At 37.0% G+C, this 25,009-nt stretch overlaps 2 protein-coding genes across 3 annotated transcripts; both read left to right on the top strand.

Annotated features, from left to right (window-relative positions):
- Nucleotides 1–1,612: 1,612 nt before the first annotated feature.
- Nucleotides 1,613–6,921, top strand: ccn1l2 (cellular communication network factor 1, like 2). Its single transcript, XM_056772300.1, has 5 exons — nt 1,613–1,896; nt 2,538–2,751; nt 3,446–3,781; nt 4,310–4,509; nt 5,088–6,921. Exons 1-5 carry the CDS (start codon nt 1,816–1,818, stop codon nt 5,388–5,390), a joined length of 1,134 nt encoding a protein of 377 aa, XP_056628278.1. The 5' UTR covers nt 1,613–1,815; the 3' UTR covers nt 5,391–6,921.
- Nucleotides 6,922–9,656: 2,735 nt separating this feature from the next.
- On the top strand, nt 9,657–16,111 carry si:dkey-90l8.3 (LIM domain transcription factor LMO4). Of its 2 annotated transcripts, none has more exons than XM_056772305.1 (5): nt 9,657–9,738; nt 11,681–11,903; nt 14,070–14,166; nt 14,597–14,746; nt 14,870–16,111. In XM_056772305.1, the coding sequence occupies exons 2-5, from the start codon at nt 11,689–11,691 to the stop codon at nt 14,876–14,878; spliced, it is 471 nt and encodes a 156-aa protein (XP_056628283.1). In that variant the 5' UTR covers nt 9,657–9,738; nt 11,681–11,688; the 3' UTR covers nt 14,879–16,111. The 2 variants fall into 2 exon arrangements, with proteins under 2 accessions (XP_056628283.1, XP_056628281.1); XM_056772303.1 differs by lacking the exon at nt 9,657–9,738 and adding an exon at nt 9,808–10,538.
- Nucleotides 16,112–25,009: the final 8,898 nt, after the last annotated feature.

Raw genomic sequence — 25,009 nt, forward strand, 5'->3', positions numbered from 1 at the left:
AGAACATTTCAAAATGATTTAATTTCGTTCTTAATTTACTGTTTTATTTTCTTCAAAATTTTAAATAAAAAAAATATATTTGCGTTTATTTGCAGAAAATGAAAAATAGAGAAAGAGATCAAAATAACAGAAAATATGTTTTTTATTTTTTCAGAACTCAATTAATGCAAAGAAAACAAGTTCATATTCACTTTTAGGAAAATACAACAATAATTGTTGTACATGTATTGTCTTGTTACATTGCTGTTGGATGACTTTATGTCACTAGGTTTGATTTTGTTAAAATTCAACAGACTCTGGACTGGAATGGCCACAATACATCTAGAAATGTTGAATAAATAAAAAATTTGAATGATTTCTTAATGTTTTAAATGTTTTCTAATGTAATGTTTGTATACACAAGTATAAAAGAGAGAATATTGCAGCTACACTATTTTTAAAACATAGTGTACAGTATTTTGGTCACTTTCTGTGCTTTTTTTCCGAGCCATAGGGTACTTTTATGATGTAATATTATTATAACATGACTATTAAGCTAGAAAATTAAAGTAGAAAGAGCAAGAATGTAAAAAAAAATCTGTGCTTTATTTGATTTGTTTTTCAAAAAATTGGAAAAACTATGTGATTCCACAATCAAATTTTTTATTTTAGATTAAGGTATTGTCTAAAAAAGTTTAATTTTATGAGATTTTCCAAAAGCAAGACAATTTAACATTTTAAAATGATAAAAACAATAAATTAAATGATTAGTTACTTAGGTAAACCGAGCTTTCAAGTGCATAACCTGAAAAACAGTCTCTGGATTAACATGGTGATGTTTTGCTCCTGTTTGCCAGAACCTTTCCGTGTTCCCTTCCTGGGTTTCATAATATAAACCTGAGGCCCAATGAAGAGCTCTTCCTGCAAAATGAATAGAAAACACTTCTCGTGTCCTTATGAGATGACAATGAGAACGTTTTGTTTATCCCTACAAAAACAGAGGAACCTGTGTGAACAGTCAGGGTTTCCTGAATGTGGTCGCTGGTAGGAAACAGTCAAAGGGGGTGAGAACTCGACAGGAAGCACTCGGGGCAGCAGGTGTGTTGTGATAGTAGAAAGTGTTTTTGTGTGTCTGCGCATGAGTGAGAAAGTTGTGTATGTCTGTGAGTGTGTGTTTGAGGGGAGTTTGTTATGGGGTTTTTCCAAATGGAAAACAACTGGAATTCTCTTCTCAATTGTTCCACAATTATGATATTTTTTGGTACACCAGGACGGGACAAATGGGCATTTAAATAGTGTGGTCAGGTGAACACCCTACTTAATATGTATTGGTTAATAGATCTTATAAAGTTTCCTTTAGTGGTTCTGCAATACACGGTAGACTTTAAAATTACTGTGATTTTTAATAAACATCACTAAGACTATTTTCAGCCTTTCTCATGTTTTGTATTCACACCCTGATCCCAAGAGCCCAGCAACACAAATAAAGGGATCCCCTCACAATGTAAGCAGAACCCCCCCTCTCTGACCCATGCTGATGTCACAGAGGACCAGCCCTCTCTCTCTCTCTCTCCGTCTATAAGATGACTTGCCTCTGTGGAAATCCTCTGTAGGACTGATGAGGCATTTGGGATTTCAGTCTTGCCAAACCTTTTAGGTTAGTAACTCTGACTAGTGTGCTCTGTCATCAGATCTCTCACTCAAAACATTAGACGGATAGTTGGAAGACAAATAGTTGGATAACTCTGTACGTGACAACCTCTGTGGACTCTTTAAAGTGGATAACCGCTTTTTGCATTAAGGATATATTTTGGACATTTCTGGAATATCTTGGAAATGTGTTCTGGAAGGAATCTAAGGACTCAGGAGTTTTTTTACCCCATCTTGCTGTTTCTTGTCTGTTGGGCTGAAGCAGAGGTGAGTCTGAGCCGCTGTGCTGCACGACACGCATGCAACTGCGCAGGTACTGCAGATGAAATCCATTCAATTCTGATGGTTGTGCAGAGCAAACATTATTTTGTAAACAGTTAAATTCAGCCTTTAGTATCAAATGTCTACAGATGCTTCGGTTCTTCGTTTGTCTATGATTGTATTGAGCATGAAATCTTTTTTTAATGTAAAATAAAAGACCAAATATGTTTTCGGTTCTTGCTATTCTAGACATTTTGTCTAATAATTCGTATGACCAAATAGCTGTATTTCTCCCTTTTTCTCAATGGGAACCAAGAGAGTGTGCTTTATGTGGTCATAAACACCATAATTTAAAATGACACTAATGAAAGTGATTATGTATATGAAAGTGATGTATTAAGAGTGAGGTCTGCACATTTTCACTGGTTGCAGTTTATATTTACAGTTTAAGCCAAATTTCAAACACAGACATCTAAGTCAGAGAATTCAAATAAGCACAGACGGACTCAGTCCTAACAGACTGACAACTCCCACCTCCGGAGTAAAGGCACTGAAAGCCTTTCATTTATAACTCCTCGTTTTATGTAATAAAGCAAACGGTTCGCTCCTCTTTCATCTGTCCCCCTCCCCCTGCTGCTGTCCGCCAGGTGGCCAGAAGCTGTTCTCGCCCCTGCTCGTGCCCCCCGTCTCCACCCTGGTGCCCCATTGGAGTGAGTTGGGTGTTAGATGAGTGTGGTTGCTGTAAGGTGTGCGCACAGCAGTTTAACCAAGACTGTGGACCTGAACGGCCCTGCGACCACATCAAGGGCCTGCATTGCCACCTAGGGGCCGGAGAGGACCCTCAACGGGGTCTCTGTAGAGGTGAGAAAAACAGAGGGGTTGATCTGTGTTAACTTACCATGTGTTATTGGTTCACCAAAAAATGAAAATGATTTCATCATTTACTCACTCTCATTATATTCCAAACCTGTATGACTTTCTTTCCTATGCAGAACATAAAAGAAGGTATTTTGAAGAATGTTGGTAACCAATAATACTGGTCCCCATTGATGCCCAGTGTATGGGCACCTAACCATTGAGGCATTTCTCAAAATATCTTTGTTTGTGTTTCAAAGAGAAAAAAAGTCAAGTTTTAAACGACATGAGGGTGAATGACTGAATTTTGTTTAGGGGTGAAATATGTCTTTAATGGGTACTTATTGAATTATGCCAACTCTTCTGATTGTTTAAAAAAATCAATATATTGTTATCTTCCGCTCTATAAATAATCTTTAATGTTAAAGTATCTTTTAAATATTTTAAATATGAAGAATCATACTTAAATGCAGCGTTTTCTATAAAAATATCCATCCAACAATTTTCCAAATTTTCTGCACAATCGTTGAAGTCTTGTCCATTATAATATGATTTTTTGTATATAGTTTATTATGGAAATCCTGGCACACATGATAGTTAAAACTGTACGATTTTACATATTTTATGTCTATAATTATGATATCTAAGTCTATATTTAAAACAATGACTGAGAATGACAGTTGTTGTTTGCATCTTTAAGCTGATGCACAAGGACGTCCATGTGAGTTCGGAGGTCACATGTATCAGCACGGAGAGGATTTCCAGCCCAGCTGTCAGCACCAGTGCAACTGTATGGATGGGGTGGTGGGCTGTATGCCCCTCTGCCCGCACCAAGTCCCCCTGCCTAACAGACACTGTCCCAACCCCCGTCTTGAAACCCTGACAGGTCGCTGTTGTGAGGAGTGGGTATGTGATGATGACAACAGCATCAGGGAAGACCCGCCGGATGGCCGCTCTCACCATGCAACGACCAACCACATTAACAAACTCTTACAGAATGCTCACGGCTTCCAGTCCAGAATGGACTCCTATCAAGGTAAATGTGCTTTTTATTTTGCTGCTTTTAATCCCACTATATTGGTGGTGCTCGTGGACCCACTAGTATAACATTTGCTTCTTAAAGTTATAAGTACAACCACCAAAACAATATAGGCATTCCATAGGAACCACAAGAACACATTTGCAACTGCCTAGCAACACCTTAGCAACCACCTACAGCAATGGCACAGTAACCATCCAGAACACACTTGCAAATGCCTAGCAATACATTAGCAACCACCGATCAATCCTTTAAAACCAGCATTGAAACGCCCTGGAAACCACCGAGAACACCCTAGCAACTCCCCATCAACTACCAAAACAGCATAACAGTGCAATGCCCTAACAACCACTTTGAACAACATGGAAAATACTTAGAAAGCCAACATGTGGTGTCCACACAAGTCATTTTTGTTGGGACTTCTCTTGGTAAAGCAGAATCACTGTTATAGATCAGGAAGAAGTGCAATTTTCAACCAGCCCCATTGTGTAACTTTTCTCTATTTACATGCTTTTTCTCATTTAGAGTGGGCTTCCCTGCCAGTGTCTCAGATTCCATTTCCATCCCCTGAATGTTTCCAACAGACCACTGAGTGGACAGAATGCTCCGCCTCCTGTGGGTTTGGCATCTCGAGTCGTGTGACCAATAGTAACGCAGAGTGCAAGCTTGTTAGAGAGACACGCCTTTGTCAGATCCGAGAGTGTGATGTCACTCCAGCTCTGAAGGTGAGATAATGGCAATTACAGCACATGGTTGTTTGTTTGTAAATGGATGCACATGTGTTCTTAATGGATTTATGGGTAGGATTTATGATTTACACAAATTTAAATTGACAGTTTATCCAAAAAGCATGTTTATCATAAGTTTATAATTTATTTGGTTATCCAAACCCAACTTTCTTAACACACGCATAAAAGGCATATTCAAAAAAGCTGTGATTAGTAATAACACCGGCATCCAAACGCATTTGGCAACATTGTGCTAGCAGCACAACGGATAAGTTCGAATACCAGATAAAACACAAACTGATAAAAAAATGTATATCTTGAATGCACTTGCAAGTCACTGAGGATAAATGTATAATTGTTTGATGTAAAACATGGTATGATGCACCTTGACATCTTTTTTTAATAGAAGCAGCTTTATATAATATTTGAGACTGTGATTTGGAATCTCATGACAATAAACAAACCATTAAGTTTTAGACAGGCATAATATGGTTGAAAAACCAAGCATCTATTAGTCTGAAATACTACTTATTTTTGTATGATAACGAGTTTCTGTTATTTTTTATATCATGAAGAAAGGGCAGAAGTGTCGAAAAACACTGAGGTCTCGGAAACCGGAGCACATTACATTTGCCGGCTGCACCACAGTTCGACGCTACCGGCCTCGCACATGCGGCTTGTGTGTGGACGGCAGGTGCTGTCAGCCCTCTGCGTCCCGAACAGTGCGTCTGCGCTTCCGCTGCGCAGACGGAGAGGACATCACACGTAATGTCATGTTGATCCAACGGTGCCGCTGCAGTAAAAAATACTGTGGAGTGCAGAGAGACAGCTCACCCTCTCTTAGCCTTCACAATGACATACACACCTTCCCTCACTGAGAACACACACACACACTGACAGTTACGCAAACACTTTGACATATAACTCTTAATCATGCAAACACATTCCCATTCACTATGAAGCTTCCCCAACTACGAATCTACTGTTTTCTCTGAGTATTTTTATTTTATAATATTTTGCTGCAACATGTTCTAGATTTGCATGAATAGAAAATTTGCACTTTATGTGTTTCTCACTGCAGGCCCTGTTCCAAATTCAAAAGAAAATATATTTTACATATAGAAAAGAAAAAGATGTCTATTCCCCTTAAGATTTTTCTGTATTGTGACATCACCTCAGTGTGTCCAGTTTTTGTAATAAGCAATGTCACTTTTCACAACTGTAACTAAGATTTTTTTTTTTTATTCTTTTTAATAGATAGTTATTGATACTAAATTTCTCGGACGGATACTAATAGCCAATTATTCATAGTGACATTCGACGATTCTGAAAATAAATATTTCTTAACTTTCTAAAAGTTATTAATTCATATATTAAGATTGAACATTAATATGAAACATCAAACCGGTGATGTTTCTAAACATTTTCTATAAACAGAGCACAAATTCATTACATTTTCCTGTCCTCTTTTGATTGACAGGATATATCGACCCTGATCATTGGCTGTTTTTTAAACTACAGGCCGATAGTGTGAAAAATTGCTTTTCTTGAAAGATACCGATATTTCTGTGCATTTCATCTTTTTTTGATCAACAAAAACAAATATTATCATAAACATCTGAATTTTGATATACAGTATATATTATATATACAGATCATTGTGATTAATCGTCATGAAAATAATGTCACAATCCGAATTTGGTGATCTAAAAATTATTTTCATTATTATTTCTTTTGATTCTGGTGTGAAATTTAACATGGACAGGCTCCTGGCAGGTTTCCGTCCAATTCATCCAATTATTCAAAGCTATTTCCCAGATCTTATGTTTATTACGCACATTCTCCTGAACACTATCAAATATTGTAAGTCCTTTCCAAGCTTTCATTTATTTATTCTCCTGTTTTGAGTTTAAAAGTATTCTTTTGAATTTTAAAAGAAAAGTGAATTTAGTTCGCTTTGAATGATTGACTTCCTGTCATTGTTGATGGGTAAGAATATGCACTAGATTGCTGTAACTAGTGACGTGAGATTATGAGACACATTATGCAGCTTTGCATTAGTTACCTGATCAAGGGACAAAATGAGGTTAAAATGACTATTTACTATGTTATCTAATAGTTGTACTTCTAAACAGATATATTTTGAGTGCATTCTTCAAACTGCTGTTTTTTTAATTATATACTTTGCTGTACAGATGTCTCAAAAAAAAAAGTTTGTCTCTTCATATAGAGTGTATATGTGGGGGAAATGTGGGATGTCTTAGCACAGATGTGTTTGATTGATATGAAAGCAGAGAATGTAGGATCTATGAAAATGCTTGGTCTTTTGTACAGTGTACAGGCTTCACTATGTGTGGAGTGACTCTTTTAAGACTGCTTCATTTTTCGGGGCATACGTTAAATTCTAGACGCTCTCTTATATTGGAGTGAATTTTTTGTGTGTTAAAATATCTGAAAAATTAAACATTTTCAGAAAAAAAGCTCTCCTGTGTCATTTGTCATTGATTTGGTTTATGTTAGACTCTTAATAAAAGACAATGTGTGTCACAAAAAGACCCTAAGAGATTGATTCTAGCTTCAGACCTCAACAATACAAACATCACAGTTTCCGCTCAAATTCCACACTCTCTTCTGCCAAGCAGTCTTTCCTCGATACAGCTGGAAGACAACGTATAAGTGGACTTCCATGGATTTCTAGACAACCTGTCTTAAATGTTGATCTGTTCTTCAGGTTAGTCATAACAATAGACACGAACAACAAATAATGCAAACAATAAAAAGTAAAAAAAATACAACAAAATCCTGCTAAGATGACCACAAAAGTACAGTGATGTACCGCAGACGAATCAATGATTCGTAAAACACTATAAAAGAGCAATATTCATGAGACAGCAGTCACTGCGCTCCAGAAAAAACATGAAGGCACCTGGATAGTCTGTGTCGATGTGCACATAGCCTTTGACCATCTTTTTAGACTACACAATTTGGATGATCGCTAAAATCGAAACCGCAAGTATAATAAGTCTGCAAATGTTCACTCATTTATAAGTCAGTAAGTTTTTAAGGCTAATGGTAAAAGGGATAGTCCACCCAAAATGAAAATTCCGTCATGAATTACTCTTCCTCAAGTGGTTCCCAAACTGTTTAAATTTCTTTGTTCTGATATTTGGAAAAATGTCAGCAACTGATATTTATGGGACACTATTGACAACCGTAGTAGAAGTGTGTTTGTATTTTTTTGTTCTGTTTAAGACTAAATTAGATATTTTAAAGAATTAAGGAAAACAAACAAATCTGGGGCACCAATTTTTGATTAACCCATAAGACTCAGTTGCTAACATTCTTCTAAATATCTTTCTAAATAAATATGAATTGAACTCAATGAATGATGCAACAGCCAAGATATGCAGCATCTTTAATCTCTGTTATGAAATAAGTGAAGTTCATAGAGCTGTCTGCCATCACCATGACCATGACAACCCTTTCACCATTTGCCAACGTCATTGCTGATGTATATGTTTCAGGGATGTTTGCCCTTAGGGGGTTTAAGATGTTTCAAACTGTTTGCCAAGTTGAATAAATGATCTAGCTGAATTGTGTGCGGGCTGCTCTTAGAAGCTATTGTAAACTTTTCAACGTGTCCCTTGACTACAACAAACACCTTACAAAGAGAGAAAATCACAATGCAGAAAACCGTACTGAATGGAAATTTGGGCCCCAAGTGTCATAAACCCAGTTATGCATAAACATACAGTGATGAAAACCCTTTTAATAAATGGTAGGTGACAGGAAGCACTTGAATTTGAGCAATCCTCAAGAGGTCAAGCAACATAAAAGACTTTGAGAGAAAGCTGTTTGAAAGACTAGGTTGCAAGTCATTTTGACCTAAATAAAAATCTCACATGGGACGAGCTAGTTTGTAGTTTTGGATTTGTTGGTTAACTTGTATTTGTACTTTACAGAAAAAGCATCCCTTTCAGAGGTCTAGAACATCTCAGTTGAGTCAGATAGTTTGATTATTGTTGAAGTTTTAATATAATTCAGTTTGAATAATGAAATTCTGTACATCTGGAGTTTGATAGAGATAAAGATAGAGAAGCAATCAGCCTACCTTGTGCTTATTTTGAGTCACAGTTGTAATGATATGCCGCACACTTTGGGAACATGTCTCATTGGATGACGAATGAAACTACCTGTTCTATAAAGAAATTTGTTACTTCCCCAGTAAATGAAACATATGGGGCAACTATATGAGAACGGTACATAATAGTAATGAACTGCTTGATTTTAAGTGTGTTGATCAAGGCAGGATTATTAGGTTGTAACAGCTTTTTTGCTAAAAAAAAATTGATAGAAAGCACCATGTATTGCAGGAAAACACACACGAGAGTACTGAGGTCTGGTGCAGGTTAACAGAGAGATTTGAGTTTCATCATGGATCCGACAGAGGAACTGGAAATATGTCGGAAACCAGAACACAGGGTTAAAGGTGGCTAACACACACACATGCACACACACACAAACACACACACACATGCGAGTGTTATATTATTGCAGATTGTTCTGGTATATAGTAATTTTAAGTTTACAGTAGTGATAATATTTAAAATAATGTACTTCAGTTAAATAATATATACATAGCTTTCCTGTAGCTCAGTGGTAAGAGAATGGCGTTAACCCCAAGGTCGTGGGTTTGAACCAAGAGGATTGCACATACTTAGAAACAAATGTATAGAAGAATGCAATGTAAGTGGCTTTGGATAAAAGCTTCTGTCAAATGCATAAAATGTAATATACTACTTAAAGTTTCTAACAATCCGGCATTGCATTTAATTCAGTTAAATTTCATGAATGCAACTTGCATAGCAAAAATCTTACAATTTTAATATCATTTGGTGTCTTTATTTACTTTATTATTTACCTTTGACTGGTCCCTAAATGTACACATGCACAAAAATCTTCTGATTGCTTACAGTTACCTACAATAAGCGTATTGATGTTAAAATCAAGCAATTTTCATAATATTTATGTATTTAAACACCCTACAGAAGTAGGCCACATTTTTCCACTAAGTATAATCTGTTTAGAATGTGAAGTACTCGATTTGATAAACACTCAAACACCGCCCTCTAGTGGTGTCCATTAAAACACACAGCACAGAAGACGTCAAGGATACTTGAACGTGTGTGACGCCATATTTGGCCCTTTGCCAATGGAAAAACATCTGTAAGTATGAGCAATAAATGTCATTAATCTTTGTGTGGTATAGGTTGATGTAGGCCTATGGTTTCCATACAGGCTATCTTATTCGATAAACTTACATTAATGAACTTCAGTCTGACTCTCTTTGCTTTAGATAGCCGCAATAGCTCCATATGTCCATCGTGTTGAATCACTTGTATTCTTGTTAATGTGTAAATAACGCAATCAAAGTCGTTGGAATACGTGACCGAGGCTATTTCTAAGTCCTTAAATTACAGCGCATGCATAAATGACGTCAAATTCGTCTGTAGCATGATTCATTTTCATTTTTCAAGTATTTTATATTAAGATTTAATAGATGTCACGTAAATTAATTTAAGTATATTGGCTTCACGCCCTTAAAGCATCAAACTTATGCGAAAAGCACAGCTGTAGTTTATTGTCATACGCTATGCGTAGTGTACTTTAGCACACCTCTAAAGTGTGTGTTGCTGTTTACGTCACGCCAGTGAAACGTTAAAAAGACGCGCGTGTCGTTCGTCCTTAAAAGCTCCGGGACAGCAGATGCTGGTTGCTGGTCTGCTCGTTGAAACCATATACGGAGTAAAACAACATCGTCGAAGCCGAAACACTCTTCGCTTTGCAGTGTTTAGTTCTTACACACTTCAGTCTCCATTTAACAAAGCGCCGTTATTTCACTGACTTTGACAATGTGCGCGTGCGGGCGCGCGCTCTGAAGAAGACCATCAGAAGAGATCTTGAAGTATCGGATACCTTTAACTTTATAAAGTCGACATCACATTCCATTCTGGAACCATTTTTAGGTAAGTCACCCCACGTCTTTCCAAACAAGCGAATTTTGAACAGATATTAATATTTATAAAATTGCACACGTATGCGTAACATTTCCCCCAAAGTGGATTGAAAGCGGTCATTGGGTTCTGTTAGTTGCATTAACGTTAGTTGTTTTACTGTAAGATATTATTTCAAACGTGGGCTGTTATCAGGTCATAGATAGATGTGGGGTCCATGTTTCCATGGCTGAACTTCAATAAATATGTAGCTTTATCATATGCGCTAGCTTTGAAAATGTGCATACATTTATATTAAGACATTTTTATATCAAAGAGTTACATTCTTCATAATAACTTCAGACAAACAAGTCAATTATTATGTCAATTTCCTATTAGTAAATCCAGGAACTGTAATAAGACATGCAATTGCTATTTAGGTAAGGTTATAATAAAGCATTAATGCATTATAATTGACCTCATCTTAAAAACAATGATCCATAAGATTCTCAAAGCAATAGTTCAGCCAAAAATTTTAAAACTTCTGCGCAAACCAAAAGAAGATATTTTGAGAAATGTCTGGCGGGTTTGTGTCCATACAATGGAAGTCAATCCATTTCCTGTAGCTCAGTGGAAAGAGTATTGCGTCAACAATGCAAGGTTGTGGGTTCGATCCCAGGGGATTGCAAATACCTATGTAAAATGTATAGGATAAAGCAATGTAAGTCGCTTTTGCTAAATGTAAATAATGTAATGTAAATGTAAAGTCAATGGAGACTAATGTTGTTTGGTTACCAGTGTTTTTAAGAATATCTTATTTTTTTGTTCTGAAAAAGAAAGTCATACAGGTTTTGACTGACACGATGGTGAATAAATGTTTTTTTTGTTTAAATTCATGTCCTTTTCTGTCTTTTATTTGACAATAGACTTATACACTAAAATTATAGTGTTTCTTTGTTAGTGGTTCTCAGTGATGTGTTAGATTCCCTGTGAGCAACCAACTTTGTAGAATTATAATATCCAATAGTTTTCAAATCAAGATTCAGCCAAATGTTAATGTTAAAACTCATCACTAACACAATTTCCAAGGCTAAGCACACCACATAGTTAGTTTTTTTGGTTGTTACTGTCAGACTTGTGTTAATACATGCTGTCTTTTCATTTGGCTCTCACAGCCATTGCTATGGTGAACAGCCAGGTTACAGGCGGAGCGTGTGTGTCCAGATCTTGCGCGGGCTGTGGGGGTCATATCGCTGACCGCTTCCTGCTCTTCTCCATGGATCGCTACTGGCACACGCGCTGCCTCAAGTGCTCATGCTGTCAGGCTCAGCTGGGTGATATCGGCACCACCTGCTACAGTAAAGGAGGCATGATCCTCTGCAGAACAGACTACATCAGGTCAGACGCCACCCTTCTTATATTACGTCTTCCTATATAAACACTCAAATGTGCACCTGGAAATCCAAGTGTCCTCCAAGTCATGGAAATTCATAGAAATAAATGTCCATTTCTAATGTATATATATCTAGTAATGCTCATCATGAAAAGTTTGTTGTCTTTCCACAGACATTTGTGCACTACAAAGTATAAACGTTCAAATCTTTATCCGGTAATCAAGAAAGACTTGTAAGTCATTAAAATTCTTCGCTCAAAAGAGATCAGAACCCTGTTAGCCTGTTAAACTTATGAGCTCTGCCTGCTGCACACCAATCTTACACTCACAATTCCCACGTGTATTTTTAACAACTAATAATGAGTGTAAAAAGGCTTTTAACTCATAGACCTGTGCATTTTGACCTCACACAAGCTCTTTATTTAGTGGTGACTATGTCCAAGATTATTATTACAACAAGGACCTTAGTCGATAATGAGACTGTATGAGTCTCCACAGTCATTTACAATGCAAATAGCCCGGCAAAGTTGTCTGAAGCAGTAGTTGTGTTGATATGCAGACAAGAATTCTGTTCTCGTGTTGATTTGCATTAGACGTATTTGCATCCGGGTGCTGATGATATCTGCATATGCGTTCTCACATGCTCCCACAGAGAACATTACAGACACTGCATGTTATCTCAGATACATCGTTGAGGATCATTTAACATTAACACACTCAAACCGAAGCAAACGCTAGATTTGCAGTCAGAAATGGTACACTTTGGTGTTCCATTATGTTTTTTATAGCATTAGTGGCACAAATCACCAGTGTTTGGTAAATATTTTTCATAAACTATTACCTACTATTAAAGTAATAAAGGATGAACGGTTTTAAACACATTAATTGTCTTTATCAAATTAAAAGATTTTTTCATTTACAATATTTTTCATCTCGTCTATACCCAAAAATGTGTCTATACTGGAGCACACAACATTGTAATACATTATCGCTTTAATAACCATTATTTGTACTATATTAATATTTCATTCATTTTAATTAATGGTTGTTAAAAAACAGTTCACCCGAAAATGAAAATTCTGTCACAAATTACTCACTCTCTATTTGTTCCCAAATTGGATACAGTTCTTTGTTCTGATAAAGACAGGGGAAGATATTTGGACGAATGCTTGTAACCAAACAGTTCTTGGACCCCATTGACTACCATAGTAGTAAAAATTACAATGGTAGTAAAAAGTGGCTCAGATCTGTTTGCTGTCCTACATTCTTCAAAATATCTTCTTTTATGTTCAACAGAACAAAGAAATGATAAAATAATCTTTCCCACTATGGAAGTCAATGGGGTACAAAAACTGTTTGGTTATAAGCATTCTTCCAAATATCTTTCTCTGTGTTCATCAGAACAAATAAATGTATACAGATATGGAACAACTTGAAGGTGTGCAAATTATGACCGATTTTTTTGGTGAACAATATCCCTATAAAAGGGCCACCACGATATCAGATTTCCACCTCACAGTTATTATGTTCAGAAGAATTCCTCATATGAATATTGCGATATCTACTGAAATGTTTTTTAAAAATGAATAAATATGCTATCAGTAACATTAATCTTTAATTTGGGTTATTTTGTGTTTGACAGTCTTTAATTTGGACAATGAGTTTCTAAAAATCAAGGTGTAGGCAGAGAGAGAGAGTCTCTTTTTTAAGTTTACGATATTACAACATGTATAGAATCAACACAATAATCGTAATTGTGTTTTTAATATAAGAGTATTCCCGTCCCCCACATGTTGGGTTGTTTCAACCCATGGTTGGGTCAAACATTTTTAGGTTAATTTAAACAAATGGTATGGGCTTGTCTAAATGTTATCTATATTTTATACTTTATGAAACAACCCAAATCACAATGCAGTTAAGTTGTTAAGTTATCTTTGAAAGACTATTTTCTTTAATTCTTTACATTTCTAATCAATTACAACTGTATGCTGACAAATCACAAATGCTGGTAACATGTTTGTAAGTTAAGGTTAAACATTTTCTAAATTTAAGCACCTTCTTGCATTGGCTGTTTGTTAAAATAAAATCGAACCCTCCTTTTTTTGAAGTGCCTCAGTATGTTCTTGGTTGTACGGGATGGTTTGACCAAGATGTTTGTTTTTCTGTTCCAGATTGTTTGGGCACACGGGTGCTTGCAGTGCATGCGGTCAGTCCATTCCTGCTAGTGAGATGGTCATGCGAGCACAAGGCAACGTCTATCACCTCAAGGTTAGTAATATAAACGTTTTATCTCTAATGTTTGTATTTGTCTTAGTATCGGCTCATGTGACCGAGAACCAAAGCCGAACGTGAGTCCCAGAGATTTGGCTGTAGCTCAAGTCTGAAGCACCTATAGCAGATGTTCATTAGAGCTGAATTAAATGTGTGATTGTAAGGCTGGGCGAAGGCTGCATTTATTACAGCCCCTCATTATTATGTTTTCCCAATGATAACCTTGTTTAGAGCTCATTTCTTGAAAGCTGGGTCGGCCTTGATCTCAAAAGGATTGACTCATTAAAAATCATTTGAAGCGATAGGAGGCCACGTTGGCCAAGACGCATAGTTAGCCCTGACTAGCCGCGATGCACGCTAATTTGGCATGCCAACAGGGTTAAATTCACTCATGTTTCTTCTAAAGTTGAGTCTGGTTCTGTTACAGTGCTTCTCCTGTGCAACGTGCAGAAACCAGCTGGTCCCTGGTGACCGCTTTCACTATGTAAACGGCACCTTATTTTGCGAACACGACCGACCAGGAGCGGCTCTACTTAATACTCACCTGCAGAATAACCCAGTGCTCACAGACCAAAAAGTGAGTACATGTTTTAGATCACTGACAGATGCTTTTGTCATTTTACTGTACAGATATGTGGTTTCCAGTCTAAGTCTGTACTAAAATATAAACATGAAATAATTGTACCCTTGTGTCTTGTAGGTTTGCTGAAGGGTTTCTGGTCTCTTTCACCTCTTTCTCCCTCGGTTCACTTCCTCCTCAGAGGCCCTTCAGTGTCTGACGCCATTCAACGGCACACATTTCTCCATTGATGCACTTACATTTTTACAGCTCAAATTTACAGAAGGTACTGACATTGAGGATGGGCTGTAAAAGTAACGGAAGCTTTCTAAATATCAGATTTTTCCTTTAACTCCTTTTGGCCAGCCTGATGTTACCTTTCATGATGAGATATATAGAGGCCTTGTCTCTCCCCTCACATCTGACTACAACACTTATTTGTTAACACAGGATATCCTGCCTAACTAACCTCATAGAGGAATCATTTTAAAGCAGTTATATTTTACATAATGCTTAGTATACACAAGATAACATGCTACATATTGAGTGAAACAGGATATGAGTAGTTGACGATTAAATTGTACATGTGTCCTATGGTGTGATGTAGCAACATTTAGAGAATAAACTGTTAATATTACATTGTTTTATATTATCTATATTTATTAGTTATATGTATCGTATAAAATTGGAAAAGAGAGATTTATCTTCTTTGTTAGTTTTTTTTCTACATTTTTGCCATCACTCCATATGATAAATTTGCAAATTTGTGTGTCAACTACCCATATACAGGAAAAAAGTCCATTTGACTAGCTTTGATAATACATGGATCTAGCAACGACAAGGTCATGGACTCCCAGGGAACACATACTGAAAATATTTATATCTTGAATTGTGGCATTGGATAAAGCATCAGAAAATGCATAACTGTAAATGTAAAAGTGGGTGTTACCTACAGAAATAGAGTCAGGTGGCTAGAGGGGAGAGGATAAAAAGTGAGAGGTGTTGTGGCATCAGCCAATTTTTTTTATTCATTTGTGTCCGTTTAATAAGGGTTTTAAAAGAAAGGGGAGAGTTATTATGGTATTCGACAAAAAGGAAAATCAATTCAGAGGCGAAGGACGTAATTACATTTAATACGTTTTCTATTACGATAAGACCAGAAATGTGTATTTTTATCATTATGATTTTATTACGAGTCGTTATGTTGACTTTAATGTTTTATGTCAAATACAGAATGAATGAAAAACACATCTTTTGGGCGTCATTCAGGGTGTAGAATTGTAAATAGTTTTTTATACGCATACTCTCTGTAACGGGCAAATTATCTGCTAAACATGTGATGTCTATTTAAGGTGTAATTATCTAATAAATGAAAAATACAACAAACCCCATCCATCAAGAAACAATTTTGTCGTTCCTTTTAACCGCACAGATTTCATTGTTCATTGTTTATTACTATTTTCTGCTAGTTATTAGCTTCGGTCTCAGCGGTGCAAACCTGATTACCCAAAGGGTTAGTATATGAATAGAGCTCGGGCTCGGACCATTACAGAAGCAATTAAATGTGAGCGCGGAGTGTGCGAGAGTGCTATCTGTGCTGCTGTTGCACTAGGGAGGCTGAACTTTACTCTGAACCCATGTTTGAATTTAATAAGGACTAATCTGCCGCCTAGTTAATTAAGAGGCAGTCGCTTCTTTCCGCTCGCTGCCTCAAAACAATCACACACGTTAAATGTTTACCATGTCGCAATTAAAGTACACAGCAAAACTTTCCCGCCCCCTCTCTCAGCTCACAAGCTCCTGCCCTTGATGAAGCAAAAACGAATTTACTCAGCTTGAAAACATTTCAGAATTGACTTTCTGAAACTAGATGCTTTCATTTTTACAGTAATCATTTTACGAAATAACTGAACTGTAATATAATACTAACTGTAAAACATTTTCACAGTAATTTTACAGTAGATGTTTTACAGTTTCTTACAATTAAATCCCAATAAGAAAGTTGAAATGCCCAAGTAAAGTTAAAGGGATAGTCTACCTAAAAACCCTTTTTTTTTCATTCATTCACCCTAATGTCATTTAAAACCTCCATGACTTTCTTCTGTGGAACACAAAAGGAGATATTTTGAGAAATGTCTCCGTGGTTTTGTCCATATCGGCAAAGAGTTATGGATATTCCAACAATGCAGCGCAAGCTGGTATTTTTTATGTATTTACTTAGTAATTTAGCCTAGTCTGAATTCACATTGACATACAAGGAAATCTTGTCATATCCACGTAATTTTCTAATGTAAAACCAGTTATATGAAATTTAAGAGCAGAATCTCATCCAGAAACCTGCAGACATTCTCTTTAATTTAGTGAGCTCCGAAATGGCACCTTAATGCGCTTAGTAATGAAAAAAGCGATCCCCGATGTCAGAGTCGGTGCTGATACTGCATCAATTATTTATTTCGCATTCGATTGAAAAGCATCAGGCAAATTCATTAACGTATGCAAATGATCACAATTGCAATTATCTTCATATCTTGATAAGTAAGGAAATCAAAACCTCGGCACAATTTGAATCCCACCGTGCCTCGACTTACACTTCGCATTCAAACCAATCAAGCTTCATCTGCATATCCCTAATTAACCACGCATATTCACATGCCAATTAGAAGGGCTGAGAGAAAAAAGCCTCTTAGTCAACAGGCATTATCCTCGATCAGAAAAAGTTTGCAGGTGTATGAACTGCTATGCTGCTTCTGTCACGGAAAAAGTGTTTATGCTTACTAATTAATCATATTAACACATGCAAATGAGTCTAATTGCTTGAGTTTCCACGCCTCACGCTGTGAAAAAGTGCGAAAAAGAGAAGAGCGTGGATATTTTGTACCAGCTAACCACAAAGAACTTTAGAAAGGCTTTGCTTTACTTCTGACACGTCCCGTATCAAATTAGCGCAGTTGACGCAATATGTCTTTCACAAATCTTTCTCTAAAATAACATCTTTATCATTAATAACATTTGCAACAACAGGAAGTGTTGAGACAATGTAAAATGAGTTAAGCTAAGCTAAGTCATAGGTGCTGTGAAAGACCTCAAAAAATATTTTTTATTTTATTTATAATGTGAGGACAAGAAAAGACATTTTCTAAGTAGCACCATGTCTCAGAGCATTGTTTTATTTCGTATTTATTTTGCCACTTATAGACGGCATCAACGGCAACAACATGAACCATCGTTGTGTGTTCTGTCACTTAACCTCTAGACCTCTGCAAAGAATCAAAAACCCTTGTAGTTTTAATACAATTTTATACAATTAATATACAACAAATTACTCATATAAATTAATTTTCATATAAATTAAATGTTAAATAAATTTCAATAATAATAACTTATTTAATTAATATTAAATTAATATTAATTGAATTAATATTAAATAATTAATAATTAAATATTAAATAAATGTCAATACATTTCTGAATAAAAATATTATTAGCCACTAGCCAGACAGATAAAAGTGTTAACTTTGGGCCAGATGCTTGCGTCCGATAAATCTGTCTATAGATACTAAAGTGAGGACACAAAATAATTGAGGAACCGGACGTGAACTGGACTCAGCTGGTCTTTAACCACATCGGAAAGTCTTGAAACATGTAGGCCTACTGTAAGGGCATTCACTATACTGTATCTTTATGATGTTCCTTTTTTTCATAAACTTTTTAACTGTAACAGTATAGAGAGGAAAGGAAGTGATACAGGGACAGGAAATGACATAAGCGACACTTAAACTCATGCCGCATGAGCTCCACACACTGCACTTACTGTTTTTTTACAAGGAGATTATTTTAAGTAGTGGCTATACACATACATTTGTACAAATGAAGCCCCGCCCCTATCCATCATTGCTGCGAAAGCAATGAAATTGTGCAAATTCCAACAAATTAGCCGCTTCGTAAACAGTTCCGCATTGCCATGAGATTGTTTTTGCCAAACCTCGGCTCTGACAGACCGCCGTCTAACCTCCGTCCCCACAACTCTCAACATTTTGACAAAACAACGCTCACGTCGGCTCACAGTGATCCTACATGTAATATTAAGTCATTAGACTCTCATATCGCAGGGGGTTCGGCTGGCTGTCGCGAGCTCCCTCAGGTCTCCATCAGATCACTTTCTAGAACATGTCTCTCCAGTGTTAGCTTGTAATGAGCCACTTGTGCAGTGAATCAGTAGGGCCTCTGCGACGGAGAGACAGACTTGACAACTGTGAACTTCCCGGAGCAGAGAATGTCACAGAAGGAGATAGGCAGAGAGAAAAAAACTCCTCGGCGTCCAATCGGAGCGCTTTGAATAATTAAGGCGATCGGCTTAATTAGCTCAATTACGTTAATTTGACCACGGAACATGGCCATATGGTGAAAGGAAACAAAAGAGGGGGGAACTAATTAAAAGTAAAATAATGAGGATTTTAATTAAGCTTTTCCCCAGACGTCAGTGAGATCTGGTGCAAGAGAGAGTAATTAAAGTACTGTAGCGCTGGCAACATTGCTCTCTCTCTCTTCTTCACTCACTCTCTCAGAACTGTGAGGGCTCAATCGGTCTAATTAAATCTGTAAATAAATTAGCTACATGGAAGCCTGCTTGAGTTGACACCCTACCCCCAACACAAACACTCACCCACACGCATCTCCTATCTTTATCTCTTGACTCCATAGCAGTATGATTTACGGGTGGGGTGGGAGGTCTACTTTGGGCTAGTTTCGAACCAAATGCTGGCGGAAAGTAGTGGAATCTTTGTGTTTTTGTTTTAAGACCACCACTAAGACCAGTGCGAGTTAGAAGAGGCGGGGCCCTACCTGGCTGGTGCTTTTTCGGTCTAAATATCAAATCTTGTATATGATATTAAGTGCTACTATAACTCTATTTGTCAAATACGCAAATGTCAATAGTAGTATACATTTAGCAACATTGCATTTGTATCAGAGGAAACAATCTCAATCTACCCTAAAAGAATCATCATCTTTTAGAAAACAAGTATAAGTAAAACAAATAACGTGTGCGAAAACATAACACAAACTAAAGTTATATAATAAATAAGTTAAATAAGACACTGTCAAAAACAGTATGCTCAGATAAATATTTAGAATAAACGCATACATAAACCACCTTCAACACTAAAATCAGTTCAAGATTTGTACATTAAAAAAATATATATATATATATTTTGTATATTTCCTCTTGCCACGGGGCCCCCTAGAGGGCGGGCCCTGATGTGCTCACACAAGTTGCACTGCCCAAAAGACAGCCCTGACTAAGACTGTGCTTTAATTTCATCCACATATAGTTACAGTAGAACTACAGTTAAACTTTCGGACATTGGAAACTAATCAAGTTTATTGTTTTGAGTCTTCTGCGCAATTTACAGAGAAGTAAAGGCCACGCAATGAACAAAGCTATTGCACGATTGTAAACAATAAACAATAAAAACAGGAAACAATAAATGCAAACAAAAAAAGGAGAAGAGGTCAAATAAAGCGAGTAATTGTTAAAATTGGGAAATTAATAATAAACTAAAATAATCAGAAGGATTCAAATTGCTTTTTTACACACTTTTGAATCCAATTAATTTACTGTATTGGATTAACAGATAAATTTAGCAAACACATTAACATTAAGATATTTAGCAATAACTACTTCCTCTATGGTTGAGAGGAAAGTAAAGTTACCATCGTACATTCTTCGGGAGTGTTAATGTATGTGTGTTACCACGTCAGCTTATTTATGGAGCCTGTTTGTTTCTCTTGCCTCACATTGAGCACATTGAGCCTCGAACCAGTGACACGTCACACATAGTGATAGACTGATATATTGCTGATCACCCAGTAAATATTTTGTATTTAGCCTTCAATAACCCCCAAAATGGTCTTCCAAAGCTTTCGCTTTCCATCTCCTATATTTCTAGACTCAAGTTTGAACAAGAGTCAGTGGCCACTTCAGGCATGGCATCGGCGGCATCGCAAAGCCTTTTATATTACCCATGATGCTCTTCCCATCCAGTTTTTATTCCTGTTAAATTGGTCCAGTCCACCCGCAGGTCCACACAATGTCAGACTGAACTTTCTCTCTAAACGGCTGATTTGACCGTAATATCTCATTACAGCAGAGCTTGATCACAGTCTCTCTACGTCTGTACGCCCCCCAGCCCCCAATCTTTTGTACTCGCATTGATAGCACATTTTTAATTAGAAAATGCATTCAGACTGGCAACAAAGTCATTTGCATATTAAATTAACAGCTACTTACATTCCATGGTGCTTGGCAAAGCAGCTACAAAGGAGAACGAGAGAGAACCGTAGGCAAACTGCTATGTAACACAATTTCACCCGTATTTGTGTACATCCTCAATTACAAACCTAAAGCCATAACATGATCTGTTCAGTATAGATCTGAGTCAGAGAAAATGCCTTTATTAAACAGTTTCATTCTGGATGGAAATCTGGATTGTGAGAGATTGAAGAGAAAAAAGTGACCTTGAATTTGCTTGTCACTTTGGATAAAATAGCCAGAAAATGCAGAGTTTTTTTCCCATACTTAGCTCACACTTTGACCTCTTTTTCAATTTACAGCACCTTATCAGCCCCTGTGTATTTACTATTTCTCCCACATCTCTCTTCAGGCCAGATAAGACAGTTTAGGACGATAGTGGCAGTGTTGTGTCGGATTGAGTGCCCCAGAGAGCTCGACTCTCCTCTCCGTCCCCTCAGGAAAGCCAGATGCTGCTTTTCACCCCAGAGACTGAAATGTACCAGAGGACCCTGACTTCATGAAAACATTAACAGCAACTGCACAGGGACCACATTTTGGTTTCTTTAAAGCAATGCCAATCTTTGGACTGTGGTGGACTTCTCGGTTGTGTGTTTAGGTTCAGCCTTCATTCATGATAAAGTATCAATTCAAGTGTTTCAGGAAAAAGACGCATATTTTTCTTTATTGTTATACCGACTCCTCTGGGAAAACATCCCTGCTCACAAGTACTGAGTTCCGGTTAGGCTGTTGATGCACACCATTGATAGGCCTGGACTTTTAAGAGCGGTTGTCATTAGACACACAAGAGCGACTTGTACACTTGTCCCTTGCGAGGGATGTAAACTAGACAAACACAGTAATGAAGATGTACTGGTGAAGTCAAGCAGAGAGTCTAAAAGTCTATTCATCATGGTACAAGTTTCTGGAACAAAACTGACTTTTCGTTTAATAGCAACAACAAAAAACATCACAGGCACCAGTATTTCAGAAACACCAAATTCTCCATATTTAAGATGATAAACAATTGTGCTACTAAGAAATAATTGTAGGTACAGGAGAAACTAATAAAAAAAAATTGATTACAAGACAGCTTGAGTTGGAAAATTAAAAATAGAAAATTTGGTAAAGTATTTTGGATAAGGATAAGATTCAGAACCCCACATTTTTAATGTGGTCTTGAATATTGGACCACTCTTGAAATAGAGCCCACTCCAAAATTATTTTCTTTTTTTTACTATTTATTAGATATGGGTATTTTCATAAAGAAATGGGACAAACTGGTCAACGTATCATATTCATGTTAAAAAAGACAATACTCCAAAATGAATATATGATGGAATAAGCTTGATGTTTTTTCAACTTTCATGTGCCTTGTCAGTCTTTCACATTGCTGTTGGATGGCTTTGTCATTCCTGAGGTTTGATTTTGTTGAAATTCAACAGATGCTGGACTGGAATTACCAAATTACATGCAGAAATGCGGATTAAATACACAACTGGAGTGGTTTCTTTAGGTTTTGTGAATAGTTTGATTGAAAATAATTTAATGTCAACTGTCTGCATAGATGTCATGTCTGTAGCTGAACTGATAGAGTGTGGTGCTATGAAAGTCAAGTGTTTATATCCCAGGGAGCACACGAAAAAACACAGACCTCGAATGTGATTTAAGTCGCTTCGGTTAAAAGCAACAACCAGTTCAGTTGCCTACATGTATCCAACATGCATCCTGTCTTTAGCTATCTCTCACTGTCATTCTCTCTCTCTTTATCTATCTATCTATATCCCCCTACAGCCCAGGTGGGTTTGACTGTTCATTAGCACCCTGTGAAGATGAACAGATGCAGATGGAAACACCTTCGCACAAACACACGCAGACTGACATCAGAAGCAGAGCACACAATTAAAGTTTCAAGACACTGAATATCACCAGGATTTAGATCATAAATAGAAGACTTCACCTTGTTGCGCGTGAAAGTCACAATCTTTCAGATCAGGTCTGGGAGCCCTTTGAACCTTATTTGTTACCTGGATAAAAGCATATTTTAGTTTTTATTCCTTTGCTTTTACAGATTAATTTATCCAAAATGATTTACACTGCATTCAGATCAAACAAAATTCAGGACGTTGAGAATCAAACCCATGACCTTGGCACCATCACAGTCAAGTTGAACGAAAGTAAAGCATTTTTCTTCCGATGCTTCAAACTTTCTTTAAATGCTAGCGAACTACAGGACACATTCAACAAATATCTTATTTAATACAATTATTATACAGTAAAATAATAATACAAATGAATATTAACATAAATGAAATAAAATACACTAGCCAAACACAAACCTGAAGGGAACTGGGGTCAGGTGCACGTGCAAGAAATGGTCTATACAATGAATCGGAACATGGACGAAAATTGTCACGCTTCGTAATGCTTGAAAAGTAGTAGCTCACCCAAAAAATTTAAATTCTCCAATTTCTCCAAATTCATATTTTGAGCTTTCGATCTACTGCATATCTATTCCAACATCGGCACAATTCTTTCAAATATGCTAGTATGTCTATAATGTCGGAGCAAAAATATATCTAGGATGGCATGAGGGATAAGAATTTTCTGATTAAGATGAACTTCGCCTTTAACTTTGAATATGACCAGGCAATAATTTTTCACTAAATCACAACTGGTTTATTCCTCAAGCAAAGCTTTCATATGGCTTTATGGGCTTTGTATACAGTGCAACGCTACCCTTTACTGAACGCTTTCACCTGATCATGCTCTCATCTGTCAATGTGAATAGATTTCTCATAGTGAAATGTCAGTTGGTTTGGCATTTGAGTGAGAGATATCTTTCACAAAAAAAGGTGAAACAGAGAGCCTTTCCGGTGGCCTCCGCTCTCTCTCGTGGCTCTTGCTGAGGCGTCACCGTTGTTTTGAAACTGACAGGGTGTATCTGAAACAGACGGTGGAGAGGGCAGGCGTAAAAAGCGAGGAGGGAAGGGGTCCTGCGGCCCATGAACCGAGACAGTGTGAGAAAGAGGGTGGACTCGAAAACTGAGATAAGCACGAGCTGACGCCTCACCTGCGCTCTGGCTAACCTGAAAATGCCACGGCCAAAGCGAGAGCTCTGTATGTGTGAGAAACATAAGTGTGTATATGTAAATGCCAATAGAGCTCTTCAGAGGCAAACCCCACTGAACCACAGGGCATCTCTCTCGGTTATCACACTTCACACACCTGCTAACACAGACAATAGGGGCCACACTGTGAAGTGTGAGGGCATGCGTGTGTGTGTTTATGGAAAAAAAGACCAGATCAAGCAAGGTCAGGAGAATCTTCATCCTAAGCGTCTTTTGTGCTTACCTTCTCTTTAATCTGTCTAACAGTTTAACTGTGGTTTGTAGGTCCCCTTCATTTGTGTGTGTGTGTGTGTGTGTGTGTGCGTGTACATAAAGAGTAGTCTATGTGTGTGCATTCTGATGTTCAGCTGTCAGCAGTGCATCCCATTTAAATCATTTTGTAAATCGTGTTTTTCTTTAAAAAGTGCTTTTTAAGGCATACACGACACTCAAAACAAAGGAAATGCATATTGTGGCATTGCAAAATTTGTCACATTGATTTCTCAATTGTTAGGTCCGAATCAGCATTCGATTTTACCCATTGTGAGGTGACCAGTTTTCGTGGGATTGAAATATCTGACAATCATTAAATAAGAACACTAAAAAAAAGAATTATCAAATATCTAAAAACTCTTAAATCAAGATACGGTGACTTAAGATTTACTAAGAAAAATGAACTAAGATCTGTCTAGTTAAAATCAGAAGTTTTCTGTCAAAATTAAGTAGTGTCATAAGCCAATGGGGTAAGAAAAACCCCTTGATTCAAGTTTATTTTTCTTTCCCCATTGGCAGATTTTTTTGTTTGCATTCAGCAAAAACAGTGAAATTGATGTAGTCTTACTTCAAAATACAGATCAGTGGGAACAAGAGTCCGCATCAGTCA

This window comes from Triplophysa dalaica, chromosome 18 (genome assembly GCF_015846415.1).
Source record: "Triplophysa dalaica isolate WHDGS20190420 chromosome 18, ASM1584641v1, whole genome shotgun sequence".
NCBI classification, from domain to species: Eukaryota; Metazoa; Chordata; class Actinopteri; order Cypriniformes; family Nemacheilidae; genus Triplophysa; species Triplophysa dalaica.